This window comes from Ursus arctos, unplaced genomic scaffold (genome assembly GCF_023065955.2).
Source record: "Ursus arctos isolate Adak ecotype North America unplaced genomic scaffold, UrsArc2.0 scaffold_16, whole genome shotgun sequence".
NCBI classification, from domain to species: domain Eukaryota; kingdom Metazoa; phylum Chordata; class Mammalia; order Carnivora; family Ursidae; genus Ursus; species Ursus arctos.
This window is the reverse complement of record NW_026622830.1, coordinates 25,561,741-25,579,824: the sequence shown is the minus strand read 5'-3', so window position 1 is coordinate 25,579,824 and position 18,084 is coordinate 25,561,741. Positions and strand designations below refer to the sequence as shown.

General features: G+C 51.9%; 2 protein-coding genes across 3 annotated transcripts; both read right to left on the bottom strand.

The window, feature by feature from the left end:
* Positions 1-1,051: 1,051 nt before the first annotated feature.
* Positions 1,052-4,256, bottom strand: LOC113258264 (testis-specific Y-encoded-like protein 4). The gene is made up of 5 exons (XM_057312721.1): positions 4,246-4,256; positions 2,070-2,445; positions 1,653-1,975; positions 1,548-1,566; positions 1,052-1,477 (listed from the first exon to the last, which is right to left on the bottom strand). The coding sequence occupies exons 1-5, from the start codon at positions 4,254-4,256 to the stop codon at positions 1,064-1,066; spliced, it is 1,143 nt and encodes a 380-aa protein (XP_057168704.1). The 3' UTR covers positions 1,052-1,063.
* Positions 4,257-4,433: 177 nt separating this feature from the next.
* PLAGL2 (PLAG1 like zinc finger 2) lies at positions 4,434-18,065 on the bottom strand. Of its 2 annotated transcripts, XM_026503257.4 has the most exons (3): positions 17,916-18,065; positions 12,192-12,565; positions 4,434-9,567 (listed from the first exon to the last, which is right to left on the bottom strand). In XM_026503257.4, the coding sequence occupies exons 2-3, from the start codon at positions 12,449-12,451 to the stop codon at positions 8,337-8,339; spliced, it is 1,491 nt and encodes a 496-aa protein (XP_026359042.1). In that variant the 5' UTR covers positions 12,452-12,565; positions 17,916-18,065; the 3' UTR covers positions 4,434-8,336. The 2 variants fall into 2 exon arrangements, with proteins under 2 accessions (XP_026359042.1, XP_026359043.1); XM_026503258.4 differs by lacking the exon at positions 12,192-12,565 and having other exon boundaries at positions 17,916-18,034.
* Between the last annotated feature and the right edge of the window lie 19 nt (positions 18,066-18,084).

Genomic DNA, 18,084 nt, shown 5'->3' with positions numbered 1-18,084 from the left:
TCTACCGCACAACCCTTCTCTCTAGAGCCGGTCACCTAACGGCAAATTCAATAAGAAAGACGGCCTCCCTAGCTGTTTTTAAAAACTTGGCTTCTTCAGTTGTTTGTTTCTGAGCTGTCATTTTAAAGAAAATGAAAAGAAAGTTGTGAGATCTGGGCAGGTGTAGACAGGCCCCATGACTAGAAACACCCCTCCTGTACCTGCAGCCTGGCAGCCTGAAAACAGGCAGAGACCGGGGGGTGGGGGGGAGCGGGATTCTGTGTGAGCCCAGTGACTGGGGCTCAGGAAGGTAGGCTTCTGGGAGGGACCCCCTGCCTGGAGCACAGGCCCAGACATACCAGCACGCCAGAGTTCCTAGGGAGTTGGGGGCTTTCTTGTGCCTGGGCAGGTGATTGTTGAGGTCCTTACAGATCTGGGAGCAGGAACAATGTTGGTGGCGGCCTCGGCAGAACTCAGAAAGGGGGATGGCCTGACACTGGTCCGGTACCAGATCTCGACAAGCAGGTGGGCTGTGAGGTGGCACCAACATGGGTAAGACGAGCAGGGTGATTACAAAGAATGCCTTGCCCACCGCTTCATGCCCTTGACCTCTCCCGTGCCCAGTAGTTGTCTACTGGCTGTGTGACCATTCTGCCAGATGCCCACCAGCCAGTAGCCTGCGGTAGCCTGGCCTGTGGTCCTGCAGTCCTGAGGCCCTAGGATGGAGTGTCCAAGGCTGGCTGACAGCACCAAACGCATCTGCTTCTTCTTGTGTGATGAGACTCAGTTTGCCACAGCCAATATTCTGGATGCGTAAATAGGAAGCCCACCATGTTGTGGCCTTGAAGTAGTAGGCCTCGAAGAGGCCCTGGTCCTTCTAGCAATGACTTGTGGGTGCCATGTCAAAAATGGGTGGGAAGGGGTGCCTGGCTGGCCCAGTCGGTAGAGTTTGGAACTCTCGATCTCAGAATTGTGAGTTCCACCCCCACGATGGGCATAAAGCTTACTTAAAAAAAAAAAAAAAAGGATGGGAAGGAAGGCAATGATGAGAGGTAGGCGCAGACCACGAAGATGATGGCAGTACTCATCCATAGCATGGGGTGCTTGGGTAGACACTGTGGCATGTGACACCTGTGTGATGCATGAAGTCCACTTGGAAACAGAAGAGCTTGGCCATGGAGGCCAAAACTTGGAGCAGAGTCCACTGAATGTTCAGAGGAGCCAGGGTGCACTGAAAGTGCAAGCAGACAGCAGGCTTATGCCGTCGGCCCAAGCACAGGTAGAAGGGAGTTTTATGTAGCGGGCAGGTCCTAGCGAGGGACTTAGCCAGACTGGAACCTGTAGAGTCTAGGGGGGGCCTCTGTGCACCACCTTGCCAGGCCTCTCCTGGCTCTGTGTGGCCTATCCACATGCAGAGCAGGCGGTACTGCAGGGAGGTGGGCCACAGTTCCTCTCTAATAATCTGGAAAATCTTGTCAGCCTCTGGGAGGCTGTGCTTCTAGAACCAGGTGAAGAAGCTGCGGACAGTGTCCGGGTGGACCAGAACAGGGGGTTCCTGGCCCCGGTGCCATCGGATACGAGTTGCAGCTGACACCACGGGTCCTGAGGATCTGCACTCATACTCCTTCATGAGCACTTTGTTCCGGGCCTAGGGGTTGTTCCAAAAGCGGAACTTGAACTTGCATTGGATACTGGCTTGCCCGAGCTCCCTCACCGCCAAATTCATCGGGTAGCAGAGCATGTCTTCATCATGAGTTATAATCATGGCTGACAGCTGCGGGTGGTGCAGAAAGACGGTGACCCAGAAGCCAGGAATACTCTGGATGACGAAACTCCTACGGGCCAGTGCAGACGGCCGGTGCGCCCAAACCTGGGCGGCAGCCGCCGGTAGGCCCCGTCCGCCTGGGCACTCCCCAGCCTCCAGCTCCACGGCCGGGCGGTCCAGGCTTAGGCGCCCCGGGCCCTGCTGCGCCGCCGCTCCCACCTCCAGCTCCTCCTTCCCGCCCCCCGCCCCTCCGTCTCCACCCAGAGCAGCGGTTTCTCCACCCCTCCGCCTCTTCCACGAAGATGGCGCCTTGCCCAGTCGTCACTTCCTCGGCCTTCCCGCCACCACCACCCCCCTCGGCGCCGCAGGTCTCCGGGGCCTTGGCCCGGGCCAGGCCGCTGCCCGGCGCCCCGGAGCAGGCGGGGCGGTCCCGGGGTGGGGGGCGCCCGCGTGCCGCGGCTTCGGGACCCCAGCGGCGAGGTCGGGCGGTGGGCGCTCGGGGGCTCCAGCACCTGCCGGAGCCTCTGGCCTGGAGCGGTTCAGGGTGCAGGGGCGACACTGCGGGGCCCGCCAGAGGGGCGGCGCGGCGCGAGGTGGAGAGGCACGGTCTCCTCCTCGGGGCGTACTCTGCCCCTCGCGCCCCACTGCGGGGCGTGATTCGCAGGGGTGCCCGGGCTGCGGGGGACGAGGGACCTGCCAGCCTGGCAGAGTGGCAGGGGGCTGCCTGGTGGGGATGCGACCGCGAGCGCCAGACAGAACGGGCCCCTGATTAGGAGGGCGCTGGAGGTGGGAGTGGAGTGAAGTGCAGGGGTGTACCAAGCAAGGAGCAGCTCAGAGCGGGCACCAAGGATCAGGCATTAACTCCGGTCTCGGTCACGCACAGATAGAACTTTCCATCACAGCCACCACACCAAGCGATTCCTCTCCCCGCCCCCTTCCCCCCAATCTGCGGTGGCAGTGGGGACCGCCTGACGCCCACACTCGACTGCGGTTTGGGGGCAGCTGTAGGTAACTAGCAGCTTTGCACAGGATCAACTACTCAAGCATATGCCGAACAGGCTAACCAGACTCAAACTGGGAGCCGCAGATGATGGTAATTGATTGGCACACGGAGGTGCTGGAAATATGTATATGGAAGAAAGAAAGAAACTTGGAGTACAAGGATGTTGGGCAAGGGAATGTCTCAAATGCTGTGAACCAGGAGCAAATTGGCATCTGTGTGTAGGAACTGTATCATCCTGGGCTTGTAGGCCAAAAGGTGGACGTTTCCACCTTGTCCTAGGCCCAGGCTACCTCTTGCTCTATAGCAGACATTTCACCCCTGTGAACTCCAGTCTGAATTGCAGGGAATGTGCTTGGATTGGATGAGCCTGGACGAACCAGCCATGCAGCCCTGATCCTGCAAATGCATCTGCACTCCTGTGGTCTTGGCTCCCAAACTTGTGGCCTATGGTCAGCACACCTAATGCCCCCTCTGCCTGAAGTCCCTGCCACCTCCTCCAGAAAGCCTTCAGCCTCCTCCTGCCCAGTAAGATAGCTCTGAGCCCCTGGTCCCACCGTGGGGTGTACATCCCCAAGAGAGCAAGGTGGGTTCCCTTGGGGGTCCAGCCAGGGATCTGAAGGCACTGGGGTTGACACTGAATGTTGAAGTAAATGGAAGGCCAAAGAGATGGAAGGGCCAGCCCACTGCCTTTGCACACAAAACACCTGTTACACACATTAACACTTGTTATTGTCCCAGGGACTCTTGGGCTGGACTCAGGAGTGACTTACACCGCGTGGCTGGCACTGGCTCCAGACCACAGAAAAGCAAGCTCAATCTTAGCCGTGGACAGGAGGATCTCAGGACGAGTTACAGGGCCCAGGATGGTGAGGACTACCTTTGTTAGAGACTGGCCAAGCGGCAAAGTCAGAAGCCATGTCAGTCTCTCAGCAGTTTGTCTGAACCCAGTGCATAGGCCCAAGGGTGAGCAAGGTCAGGTCGTAGCTCTGTCACTTGCCAGCTGTGCATCTCAGGCAATGGATGGCATGTTTTTTTTTTGGACAACAAGCATTCAATCCTCATCCTAACTGTAGCCCCAATTTCCTTTGAGAAACCACTCCTGTCTCAGGCTTGCCATCGCTGATTTTGGGAAGGGCACAGAGCCCTATCAAGGCCAGTGAGACAGGAGATGCCTCGTGGGGCTTTGTGAATACAGACTCCTCTCTCCTTCCTCTTCCTGGTCAGCCGCTGCAGGAGAATGACAGGGATGGAATCATGGCAGCATTCTACTCCTACACAAAGGGACGAGCCACTTTGTAGGGCCTGAAGATGAAGTCACAACTACAGACGATGGGGCCAAGAGAAACAGGAATGCTAAGGCCAACCATGTTTGAGTGGCTGAACCAATTCTAAAAACTGTGCTACATCTGGCATTTTTAGTTATATGAAGTTTCATGAAGCCAGTTTGATTTTTCTGACCCTTGCATTCAAGTTTAAGTGATAATATGATGCCACTTACCTCAAAGACATCCCATTAAGATCTTTCATTTCAAAGTACAAAGTTTGTAGGTGTGTGCTAATGTGAAGGGTTGTTACTGTCTACCCGACACGCACCATCCCTTGGAGGCTAGACGTGTCTGGAGTTTCTAGCTCCCCAGGCACTCTCTACCCCTTTCCCAATCAGACAGGTTCACAACTTCCAAACACATCATTCAGAAGTTTTTAATAAACAACTTCATTATAAAAACTTTTTTTGAAAATGTAATTCTGTAAAACATTGAAAAATCTACTTTAACAAAGATACGCCCTGTGCATTTTCTAATGGCACTTATATTTTACAATTAAAAACCTTGTTTTATATAAAGCCAAAAATACTCCAAGAGGTTATTCACTGTGTTTACAAAGTGCTAGAAGGTTTTTGTCTTGTATTTTTCTCTCTTTAAATAATCTGGCGTTACGAAAGAGTGGCCCCGAAGCCTTGATCACTGGGAGGGAGGGAGGCGAATGAGAAGTGGTGTCTCAGGAGTTCTAGCGCCGAGTAGTCAGAGGTGGAGCGGGCAGCTACGGAAGTGAGCTTGCATCTGAAGAAACTGGGCTGGGATACTTCTTCCAAACCCCTCCACAGAGGCACTAGATTATCATGGTGAATCCTTCTCCTGTTAGAACCAGAACACCCCTTCCCTTGCTGCAGACCCTACTCTCCAGTGGTGAAGGTCATAGCCAATTCCTTCCACAGCAGGTTCAGAGCTCCAGGAGAGGCCAGGGTGGGGTCCCAGAGGAATCTGGACTTTTCTGGCCAACACCTGCCTAAGGCAAAGTTTCTTATTACATAAATATCCTTGTTAAAAAGCAAAATATTGATCCTGTACAATATAAACTGTTAAAAAAAAATCGTGCTTAAAAACAGCTCCTAGATAAGAGGGGAGGTAGAGGGAATGGGGAAAACAGCTACCAAAAAGAAAGAGGGGCAGGGATTCAGGCTACTAGGGGAAGTTTAGGGCAGTGGAAGAATTTCAACTTAGGACAATATCTACGAGCAAAAAAGTAATCACACCTGCTTCCCGGATTTCCATTAAATGCCATTTGTAAAAGGTTGGGGGGAAAACTCATTGGTGCTCCTTTTCCCACCTCTCCCCTCTGTAAGATGTGCACAAATCCTTTGAGCTGACACAGCTGGGTAGGTCATCCCTGGCCCCCAGGACTGCACTCAGCCTTGACCAGCTATGTGCAGGACGGGAGGTGCCCGCCCTGTTCAGGGTGGCTCATCACTGACAAGTTGGAGGAGGTGGTGGGGAAAGGGGACATCACCCCTTTTTCCTGGTCCCTGTTTGGTCTCTGCCACATGCCATGGCTCCTGTCCTGGGCAGACACCCCTTTCATGGCCTCAGTAAAGGTACTGAAGTGGGTTTGGTACTGAGTGCAGGATAAAGCTATTCTTATCCTTTGAACAACCAGGCCAATAAGGCTTTTTTTTTTTTTTTTTTTTTTTTAACTTTAAATTTGGGGAAGGGAAGATTAAGAAACGGCTGGGTTGCTATGGTCCAAAAAAGGTGAAGGCAGATGTTCCTCTGTACCAGCAAAGTTCACAGTGATAGAGAAATTCCTTGTGTATGGTGAGGGCACCGAACGAAGAGGAAAGGAGGGGCAGGATGGAGCGGGTGGGGGAAGGGGCAAGGCCCCAGTTACAAGGCTTTAAATAGTTGCTCTGCCTGTTCTAGGAGTTTCCCAGCATCACTAATGGGTAGAGAATTCAAGGAAGGGACAGGAAAGGACAGGCAGGGAAGAGTGGACTCCTCTAAGCCTGAGACTTTCTATTCTGTGGCCAGAGGCCCACCTGCCTCTATAAACGAGGGGTGCAGGGAAGGTGGCAGGGAGCAGGTGAAGGGCTGCTGGGTCTAGTGATGAGGACCAGAGACAATAAGGAGAACGGCAGCACCGAGTCCTACTTGGACCCTCACACACCATGTCCTGTAATACGAGTCCCAGTAACATGCACAGCATGCAGGTGGCTGCGTACCAAGGGGGACGCTTTTAAAAATAAACCTTAATTAGTCCCTGGGACTCACTGAAACTAATTTTTAGAAGCAAATCACCTAGTCTGATTTTAACCTTGCCAGACATTCTTATATCTGGTTTGTTTTTTTTTAAAGGTATCCCAAGCTACCCTGCCTAAATCAAAACATGCTTATTCACTCCACATTGCTTCCAATCAAGGGCCAGGGCGCTACGTTTTAAGGCTTTCACCTCAAAGAGTACTGGCCTGGGCTGAAGCAGAAGCCTGGGTCTTGGACCTGCTCAGTGCCTGGTGAATAAAGCAAAGTGATTTCTAGAAGGAAGGGAGAGTTGGAGGACTGGGAGGAGGCTGAGGCAGTTCCTTGGTAGTTTGTCCTGAAACCCTAGCGGAGAAGCCAGCATGAGGCACTGCTGAGAGAGGTGCCCCGAAACTACTGGCTGCATTTGTAGGAGTTAACAGTAAAGAGGTAGAAGTGTGTTTCTGAATCAGAGTGGAGGTGTCTCATGAGGGTCCCACACTGGTGGTCCCTGAGCTGCCTCCCTCCCATGAGTGGGAAGAGCGAAGCCCATGCAGAACTGAGAAATGAAGCAAGGATGGGGTTCGGCTGGGCAAGGGCCGTGCTGTCTGTACCAGGGAGCCCCACAAGCCAGAAGAGAACGAATCATTTGTTGCAAGAAACCCTGCTAAGTATTAGGGGCAAATTGGGGCTGGGGGTGGGGGCACAAGCGGAAGGTGGAATTTCTTTGATGGCGAGCAGAGGCCTATGCATAGCGGCCCTGAGTCCACGGTAACTGCAAAGTAGTGGAGAGAGAGGGGACACTGTGGAGAAGAGAAAAGGTTAGTATGGGAGCCAACGACGTACCCACAGGTTAGGACTCAACTGTCTGCCCAGCCCTAACTTCCTGAAAACTCTTCTTCCAACAATTCCACAACTTCCTGGAAAAGGGACAAGTAGGGGAGACACAAATCAGGGGTTCACACCCTCTCCTATGCTATCCACACCAGCTTAGAACCCGAGTCCCTCCTTCCAAGACTAAAGATAACAGTTCATGATGTCTGGGGCAGGGGCTGGAGAGTGGGGGCGATGGAAGCGGGCATGCCTTTCATGTCTTCCCCTCTCCAGTTCAAGAGGAGGGGGAGGGGTCATCATGTACTTGGAGAAAAACAGAATTGCAGACCTGTGAGAAAACGGCTCCAGTCTTCTTGCCTGTCTCGCGGACACTGCCGAGGAAGGCAGGAACAGACACGGTCATGGAAGATGGCAGAGACTGAAGCAGTCCAAAGTCAGTTTATTTCCCCACAGGGGAAAAATGTGACCTCAAGTGAAGAGAAGTCAGCGAGACCCGACTCCGCCTTGTAAACAGGGCTCCAGTTAACACCAGGTACCAAATGGTTTCAGCTGGTGCCAACTGGAATGGACTGGTGGGAATGGATTCACGGCGTGTAAACAATGTTCACTGCAATCGTTCTAAGGCTAACAGCTTGGCAAGGGAGGTGAATGGTGTGTCTGAGACGACTGTGTAAACGGTACCGTTGCTGGACAACACTGACTGGAAATGGAGGTGTCGGTACAGGAGGGATGGGGGTGGTGGGAGGAAGAGGCCCTCTCTCCTGCCCACTGGCTGGAAGCAGGCAATCGAGCCAAGTGACCCTCTCTCTGCAGCAGGGCCTGACCAACTGCTGTGGGGTCTGCAGGTTGGGACCAGGAGGCGGGCTTCTTGGGCTATTTCTCTTGAGGTCATCCAAAGTGAAACCCTCTGTGTCTCCAAGAGACCGCCTCCTTCTCTGAAGAGAACCTCCCTCTCTTGGAGGGGGAGAGGGCTAAGTGTGGCTCCCGATTCAGATCAAAAAAGTAAAAGTAAAAATACCTGAAGTTCTATGGTATGAGATCTTTTCATGGGCCCGGGGCTCAAGGCTCCTCCTGGAACTGATCCTGGAGCCTGAACCCCCAAACCAAGTGCTCCATACAGACACTGGAATTTTTTCTTTTTGAACCCAGTTCTGAAACCTCAGCTGCCTTCATGGGGGATGCAGATAGGGTGGGTACAGAGGCTCCCTGACGGAGCCTAAGACTGGACTGAGGGCCTCCTTGGGGGCTACTGGAATGCCTGGTGGAAACGAGGCAGGGTGGTGGTGCTCAGGCCAGAGGTGAAGACAGGAGGCAAGGAGTGCAGAGGTCCAAAGTTCAGTGGTCCCCCGGCTCCTGGGGAATCTTGAGGCTGAGCTTGCAAAGTGGTGAGCAAGGGCTGAGCCTCAGCCTGGGAGTAGCCCATGACCAGGCCTCCTGTGGCCCCAGGCGGGTTACACGGGGGTAGGTTGAGTGGAAGAAAGCCCAGTAAGTGGGAGAAGTCCACATTAGCAGCGCAGAGGGCCTCAGAGAGGTTGGCGGGGCTCTTGGTGAGCAGTGCTTCATCTAGGAGGGCCGCAGCTGCCGCCGGCTGAGGTGAGGCGGGCTGGGGTTCAGCGGACGAGAGAGACAGGCTTCCAGGAAGCTCCGCCAGAAAACTATCCACCTCCACTTTGGGCAATTTGTCAGGCAAGTATGAGGTAGATCCAAGCTGGTATTTTGGAGGAAGCTGAGCTGGGGAAGAGATAGGTGAGGATTCCAGAGGGTAGCTCATACCCATGGGCAGCGTGTTGTGCACCAGGGAGTGTGGCATGCCCGTGCTGGGCATGGTAGGGATGTGGGCGCCATACATGCCCATGGGCAACATGCCAGGGAAGGCCTTGGCCCCCATCACGTCCCGAGAGGCCATGCACAGCACAGGGCTCAGCTCTTCCTTCACACTGACTGCGGAGCTGCAGCTGAGTAGGCCTAACATGTCCACTGGCTCGGTCTTGATTTTGAGCAGCTCCTGCGAGTGGCTCTTCTTGACATGACGCGTCAGGTGGTCCTTGCGGCCGAACCGCTGGGCACAGTACTGGCACAGGAAGTCCTTCCGGCCCGTGTGCACCACCAGGTGCCGCCGCACATCCTTGCGCGTATAGAACCGCCGGTCACAGTGGTCACAGGGGTGCTTCTTCTCCTTGGCACCGCCTGCTACTCGGCGCGAGTGGGCCTTCAGGTGCTCTAGCAGGGCCTGGGTACTCTCAAAGGTCTGCAGGCACACCTTACAGCTGAGGTCACCGCTGCTGGCGGCATGCATAGCCAGGTGGCGCCGGTAGCCTAGCTTCGTATTGTAATTCTTACCGCACTCAGAACAGTGAAGGGCCTCTTTGTTGGGGTCATGGGTCTGCAGGTGGTTCCGCAGATGGTCCTTGCGGTGAAACATCTTATCACAGTACATACACTGGTGGGGTTTCTGGGCTGAGTGGGTGGCCATGTGCCTGGGGGTAGGGATGGAGGATAAAGGAGAAAGAAAGAAGGGAGATCACAAGGGCTGGCCAGACAACCGAGGTGTCCACTGACGGAACTAGATACAAAAATTATGGTCGAGCCGTGCGATGGAATGCAATGGGATACCGTGCCAGTCAGTATCTAAATTCTATGGATATCCTCGCCCATCTGCAAAATCACATACGTACTCCTAGTCTTTGCAGCACTGTTTGTAGTAGCAAAAAGTCAGGAACAATCTAAATGTCCATTAATAGGGAACTGGTGAAATAAATTATGGTAAGTTCATAAAATGACTCAACTTAAAAAAAAAAAAAGCAGTTTTATATGTACCCTCAGGGAACAAGCTCTTAGGATATATGAAGTGGTGAAAAGCAACGGGATAGAACAGTGCATGCAGAATGGTACTATGCACAGGAAAAAGAGGGCAAATAGATGTACGTCTGCTTGTATGCACTCAAAAATATTTCTGGAAGGATATTCAAGAAACTAACAACACTGGTTGCCTATGGGGAGAAGAGATAGGAAGCTTATGGGTGTGATGGAGAATTTCCATTGTACACCTTTCGGTACCTTGTGAATTTTGTTTTATGTGACTATATCTCCTTTTCAAAAAATTACATTTAAAACATTTAAAATGACACAATAAAAGGAAAATGAAATATATCTAAACTTCCCGATCTAGAACAATCCCAAAATATAAGGGGGGCTAAGTTAAAAAAGGAAGTTCAGCAGAGTGTGCGTAATACAATCCCTTGTGAAAATAAAAAGGGAAGGGAGTACATGTTTCAATGTCTTAGCAAGGATACACAAGAAACTGACCCCACTGGACCCCTCTGGGGAGGAAAATGGTAGCTTCCACCATGAGGACAGTTCATTTTTCACTGAATGTCTGTCTGTACCATTTAAAGTATTTGCCATATAAACCAGAAACACTTAAGTGTCCCCATAGTATAGCACCTCAGTGTCCTTTGGTTTACCTGCTCCCTTCTGGAGGGACAGCAGCTCAGAGTCCAGGAGTTACAATCCAGAGCTCCACAGGGCATTCAGAATCAACATAGCAGGACTTCAAGGACCCACATTTACCAGGCCTCGTGTGAGCTGTCATTAACCTTGTTCTCCACAAGAGGCCAAAGCACAGGACAGCCCCACCCACCAGTAAGTGGCAGAGGCTGAATTTGAACACAGTCCTTCTTGAAACCTGAGTTCACTTAGGTATGCCACCGCTGCCTCCACTATAGCACCCAGTGATCCTTCCTACCTGGAAGGTATCAAACACAGCCCTCACACTCACGCTACGTGTGAGTGCCCACGCCTGAGAGTTACTGTGAACCTCCTCGGGCATAACAGACATAACGTATGAGACGGAGGTGATGAGTGATCCAGTCCTTTTCCTTCGTTTTACAAGTGAGGAAACTGAGGCCCTAAGTGGTTTAGTAACTCGCCTAAGCTCACACAATGACCACAGTTGGAGTCAGGGCTCCTGCCCCCCAGACTGGGATCTTTCCTGCAGCCTCCCATGGACACCCAGAACGTACTAAGAAAGTCTAAGATGATGACCCCAACTGGAGTTCATGTAAGACACAGAATCAAAGCATTCTTGAGGACCACAGAACTGTCATGAGGACAATCCTGGTCACCCACTACCCTGTTACCTGTTTTAGTTCCTTCCTATCAACTGTTTTTCAAAGAACTAAGGCTTTCTGTGGTCATCTTGTTCATGAATTTACTTGTTTGTTGTCTGTCCCCACTACTGAGATAGTGAACTCAAAGTGGGCCAGAGAGATGGAGGTTCTGGCCCTCCTTGAGTAGTGGGCCAGCACCCCCATCTGTCTGGCCCACTACTCTGTCCCTGGCACTGAACACTGTGCCTGGTAGATAGCAGGAGCTCAATAAACCATAGCTGGCTAGATGAATGGATGAAGGGGTGTGCATCGGGTAGTCTATCTCATTCGTACAGGGCATGTTCCTGTTCCTCTGATGGAAAGGCAAGGATAAAATCTGAGCAGACACCCCCCCTTCCAAGCTGCTCTGCCGTATCTACTTTATACCAGGACTTTCACATTCCATTTCACTTTATGTAGGGCTCTTGGGCTTACAAGTTTCAGAACAGCTGCTGACCCAGAGGACACCAGGGATTCTACAGCGACAGAAGTAATCATGTGAGTAGCAGGCTGGTTCAAAAGAAGAGGCACTGCAGGACCAAAGAAGCTATGTGACCTTGGGTAAATTACTTCCCCACTCTGAGCCTCCACTTTAAAATTTACAGATTGGACCAGGGGGTCTCCTTTTCCTTCTAAGGTTCTAAGGCTGATTCTTAATTTCTGGCTAGGATTCTCACCATTACCTGACAAGGTGGCGACAGTAGTATTGACAAAATCGTTCAATCTGGTTTGTTCATGACTGTCTGATATTTCCCCATCAGAATCTAGTGTCTGAATACAAATACCAGCTTTAGTTTTTAGTGACTTCAAATGGTTGGCGTTCAGGGTACACTTATGGGCCAATTAACCTCCACTCTTCTGTCACAGATAAAGCCTCATATACTCAGTGGAGTCTTTCTGGCTTTGTCCTCTGGGAACCTCAGGGCAGGAAGAGATATGGGAGTGTCACCTACCTATATAGCTTGTACTTGGAGGCAAAAGCCTTGCCACAGTGCAGCTGAGGGCAGCTATACGGTCTCTGCTCTGGATGGGGGAGGCTGTGAGGCCTCAGCTTCTCCCCATTTGAGAAGGGCGTCCCCGAGATTTCACATTGGCACTTCACTTGACTCTCCGCCTCCCGGCCCCGAGGCCTGGGAACTAGTTTCCAGCCCACTTCCTCCTCCTGCTTTGCATCTTGAATCCAGGGGGGGACGCTGGTGAAAAATGTGGTCATGGCAAGACTAATGGCGAAGGGCCATGTTATTCAGAAAGCCTCCCCATCAGCTCCACACGGGCTCTCTGCTCTGTCACAGCCTCCAACGCAGCCTTCAGAAAACAATCTCTTCACCTGAAACATCAGAACACCTGGTGTTAGGGAGCCCAATACCATGAAAACATGGGCTCTGGAGGCGACAGATCCCGTTCCAATCCCAGCCCCTCCACTTCAAAGACATGTGAATTTCAGCCACTTACTTACTTCCCTGAGCTGTCTTCTCATTTACAAAACAGGCTTGATATCTCCTAAATCATAAGGGTGGTTTGAGGACTGAATGAGATAATGAAGAGAGAGCATTCAGCAGACGGCCGGGCACCTAGTAAGTGCTTAATGATAACTGTTATTACTAGTACTACCACGGCTAATATTAAGTAAGATAATCTGAGGAAGTAAAAGCCCTAAACTCCAGCTATTCTCTTCCAACTTCACTTCTATATCCTTTCCACTAAATTTAGAGATAGCAGCTCCTCCTCCTTCTCCTCTTTACCCTACCTCCCCCTTACCCACTACTGTCCACAATTCTCCTCCTCATGGAGGTGCTAAAGAGCAATAAAATGCCCAAAAGGCAACAGGGAAGGAAGAAGACTTTGCTTCGGAATTTACACCCTGGAAAGTCAGCCCCGGAGCCAGATGTGTTTCTCAGCAGAGCATCGATAAGAGGTTCTGCCTAAGGAGGCAACAGCAGACTCGGCATTTCCCCTAAACCAGTACTGGTCCCATCCTACCCACCACCACCTCTCTGGGTATCCCAGGCCATGCTTCTTTAGCAAAGCCTGTCCAACATCCCAGGTGCTGAGTGCCCCCCGCCCCGGCAGACCCTCATAGCACACATGCACTTCTCCATTATAAGCAGGTAGCATCTTTGCATTAGAACTCCTCCACCAAACTCTGATTCTTTGAAGGGTCAGATCACAGTTTCCACACACTTAGCATCTAGAAAAGGGCTCTCAACTTTCTTTTAGATGGGTAATTTAGTCATTGAATGCAAGTTGATGCAAGGCTAACTTATGCCTCAGAAAGTTCTGGTTTAAACTGGGGTCACAGCCCTTCCAAAGCGGGGAGCCAATATCTTGAAGTCTGATCCTTTCTCTTGTTGAGGCAGAGGGAGGGAGGAGTGTGGGAAGGGAGAAAACTGGAGCAAAGATGACAGAGCTTTTTTCCTGACATCAACTCAAAGGAAAAGAGGATGGGAGTTACCGTACAGACTCTCAGACCCATATTCACTCACAAACTCATCATAGAATACCAACTGCAAAGCAACTTGCTACAACAGGGGGTTCCTTTTGAAGAGGTCATGCCAAAATCTGGTCATGAGGCTTTTCCATGTGAAGGGAGCAAAGGGGGTATCTGGGGATTGTCCACGAGAATCTGGGGAGGGCTCCAACCACACAAACAGCTGTGGGCCACAGAATGCTTGCTCAGCTCATTAGCACCTGCTGCTTACAGTGACCATTCATCCAACAGACTGGCCGTGAACGAGATGATGGGATCAGCGGGTTCATGCCCCAGAGAGCTTTGCTCATCACTAACATGAGCTACGTCCTGTTCAGGAACCATTCCTCTTGTTGAAGAAACATTGCAATGTAACATGATAAACATTTCCCCATCACGAGTGGAGATTTGCCTAGAAAGATGGGCACAAAGGTGGCTGCATTTTGCATGAGTCATGTGCTGGGGAGGGGTAGCCAGCACTAAAAACTAGTCCCACTTGAGCCTTCAAGTCATCCTGGCGTATCTCCCCGCTTCACTATAAATCTCAAAGGCCTCTGACGTCTGCCTTTCATGGTTTAAGTCCTTCCTTCTTCTCAAGAGTGGAATTACCTGTTTATAATACCAGTGATTACTATGCACCTTGGAATTGGGGAGAGAGCAAGCACGAGTTTGAACATCTAGTTTGGAGGGAATTTCCCCTACCCTCAAAGTCAAATTCTGCTCCCTCTTGCTTCCCAAAATCATGCACCTCAGCCCCTGGAAAGTTGGGAATGGCAGCCAGAGGAAAGCAAGTCGCATCACTTTGGCTGACGTGAGAGGGGAGCCTAGCCCTGGAAATTCCACACAAACTCAGAAAGAGAACAGTACGTCCCCCACCTCCCACACGTCCACCTCTTCTGTTCTCCTGAACAAGCACAAACAAGACACAGCAGTTTAGTACACTGCTTCTGAAAGCGTGAGTAATGGGCTTCTAGGAAAGAGGCCGGTGGTGGCTAAGGAGAGCTCACGAGGTTGTACTGACAGAACCAAAGGAGGGAGGCAGCCATGTGCTTGCCTTGATCTGCGTTTAATGGGCTATGGCTTTAAAAGGAAACAGCCAACACCCTGATCCTATTCCCCCTACCCTTTTAAAAAGGCACAGTGGAAGTCCTTACCTATAGTCACCAACAGCTTGCTGGATAACCAACGCTGCCAGTGTTACCTCAGGAACACTTTTGGGAATCTAGTCTCTCTCCCTCTGTCCTTTGTCTGCAAACTCCTCTCCGCCAGGAAAATTCCTGGGCCTCTCTCCTTCTTTCTCGGCAAAACTGAAAGAATTCTGCTTCTCTTTCAAAGCTGCTCTTCTGGTCTCCCACTCTAACCTTACCAACAGTAGAGAAGCTGACGGAACCTGTTCCCATAAAACAAACACAATCAATCCCTCCCAGTTACTGGTATAACTCGGTATATTTTCATCCAAAGATTCCTTCTGGCGCCTGATCTGAAGAGGGAGGCAGCGTGGAAAGAACCTTGGACTTGCTATCAGGAGAGCTGCCACTTACTGGCTGTGAAACCACGGGCAGGTTACTTTGTTTCTCTGAATCTCCGTTTCCTCAATTTCTAAACCAAAGATTTATTCTCCTTACCTATAATAGTCTCATGGCGGATGCAGTGTCTGATATAAAGTGTATGAGCACATGCAGTGCCGTCTCCGAGGTCTACACTGTGTCTGCCTCTTTTCCGCAAGGGGCCTGAGTAGTACTTCTTTTTCCCCCCATTAATGTTACTTCTCAGGCCTCCTTCCCTTCACATGTCCCCAGAATGCAGCCTTCCCCTTTTCCCTCACAGTCAACCCGCAGCACATCCCCTCCAACCAGGCCCCCTGCGCTCCCTTCCTCCAGCACCACATCCTGGGCCACAGTTCTCTCACCTCAGGAATCTCTTCTATTACTAAGGCTCCGTACCCCAAACGCAAATACTTTCTAACTCTCGAAGGCCCTCTCTGGAGGCTGAAAGGAGACGAACTGCTCCTTAGTCTGTGTGTCCTGCTGTGGGCCACGATGCCTGCTGCCCTCTGACGAAACTATAGTTGTTATGGTGTTACATCATCTCTATAGAAACTGCGTTCTTTCTCCATTATTAGCCTGTTTCCTCATCTGTAAAGCTAAAAATACTTACCTCACAGGCTTGTTGTGAGGATTATTTTAGTCAGGTATGCAAAGGGCACAGCACAGGGCTTGGCTTGCTGTAAGTACCCCACAAAAGGCAGCTATTATCTTTGCCTTTGTATTGAGTTGCACGTTCCTATCCCACCTTCTGCTGCGGCAGGAAATTCTCCCAACCCTCCCAAAACTGTGGAGAGGGAGCCCCCCTGCAGCAAGGAGAGGGTTAATCTCTAAGTGTTCTTAACTAGAGAGACCCATAGAGGATTAACAGCTCCACTTCAGTGACTACCCTAAAATAGCTTTTATCCCTCCAGCCCAAGAGCTACTTGGGGATCTGAAGAACTCAATTCAACACCTGCCGAGGAGGAGAGGAGGAAACATGCCCGGGGAACACACCCTGGAACGTTCCTTAGGGTGGACAGAATCTTCCCTTAAGCAGAACCCAAAATAGCAACTGGGAAATTATAAATAGACTGAGAGAAAGAAAAAAACAAAAAACAAAAAACAAAACAAAACAAAAAAAACCCAGGTCTTGACCTGAGCACCAGAAACAAATCCAAATGACACACTGGCTGGAAAACAGTGAGAAGGAAAGGGGGGAATGGGAAGAGCTGCCCCCCTCCCTCCCTCCCTCACACACACTCCAGAGTGGTGGGAGAATTAAATTACAGGGAGGCCGGAGAGTCTCAATGACTTGCATCATTCCAAGAGACATCAAACAGGATTAACAGGGGTTGGATTTACTCTCGGGCTGCTAGTTCTTCTGTCACTGTAGATGGGCCCTCTTTGCAGTCCCTTTGATTCACTCTTTCCTCCCATTCCCGCTGCCTCTCACTCCTGAGGAGGCCTTGAGCAAATGGCTGCAACTCACTAGAGCCCCATGTTCATTACGAGGAAACCTGGTTGGACACCCCCAAGGACTCCCCCCACAATCGAGTGGCCTCCCTGTGGGGGCAGGGTTAGGAATCCAAGGCCAGACTCTATCACAGTCCCAAACTAACAGGTGGAAAAACATCAAGCCAGGAGACAGGCTACTCTTGCAGGTGAAAGCACCAACAACTCCCCCACACCAGTGGTCCCCTTATCTTCCACCTTACAGGTCCCTTTGCCCCATCAAGCTGGGCCCAGAGCCTGGGACTGGATTTACAGGCAATAACCAGGCTCCTCAGGCAGCTTCTAGACCACTCCACTGTGTGGTGAGAAAGGTTCAATTCCCCTGGAGCTGGGAGAGACGGCACTGGACGCCTGCCAGAGAAGGGACAAAAATTCGGGGAGAAGTCTGGAGGAGGTCTCAGGGATGGGAAGGAAGGGAAAGTATGATAAAGAATCATTAGCAAGTTAACTGAGTCTCTAAGGGACCTGCCCCTCCCTCCCCCCAAAAGAAAGAGATGGGGGATTATAAGGGCTGGAGGATTCCAGGAATTGAAGATAGTCAGAAGTGAATTCTCCGAATTTCAATAGTCTCAAAAGGGTAACCAAATGGATGATATATAAGGCCTGGGAGTATGGTCACTGAGGAGGGACTTATAGGTAGAGCTTACTGGGATTCTCCAAAACCAGGTATTTGACGGAAGCCTTAAAATGGGTTATGTGGTTCTGGAAAACGAAACAGAGAGTAAAAAGCGGAGTATTTGGAGCAGGAAAGGGGGTTATGTGGGTCCGGGTAGGCGTGTCTGAGGGGAGGGAGCAGGTGCAGCTTATCTGCGTCCCCCAGACCCGGATCCCTAGTAAGGTCAGTGGCGCGTTATCTGGGTCTCCAGGGAACCTGGGGGTCAAGAGTAGGGGACCCTCAGGGCTGAGTCTCCAGGTCTCGGTAGGGAGGGAACCAGTGGGGTTTCTTCCGGTCCCCCGACCCAGGTATCGGGTCCGCGGAGAGATTTCGTCACCCTGGGGCCTATCGGGGCCCGAATTGGCGTGGAGGGGGCCCCCGGTTAGGGGTGTGGGCGACCGCGCCGTGGGGCCCGAAATGAGAGGCGCCGCCGCTCCGGGTGCCGGGCGCGCGGGCGCAGCGAGACGGCCTCCCACCCCGCTCCCCGCCGTTCCCCGGGGCCCTCGCCGGCACTCACCGCGCTCGGGGCCCCGCGCTACGGGCCGGGCCGCGCTCGGGCTCCGCCAGGCCCGTTCAGGCCCCGGTAGTGGCGGCGGTCGGGCCATTGTGCGGTGCATTGTGGGAGCCGCGCGAGCGGGCGCTCGGGCCGTGGAGGGGGCGGTGCCGCGGGCTCTCTATGGTCCCGC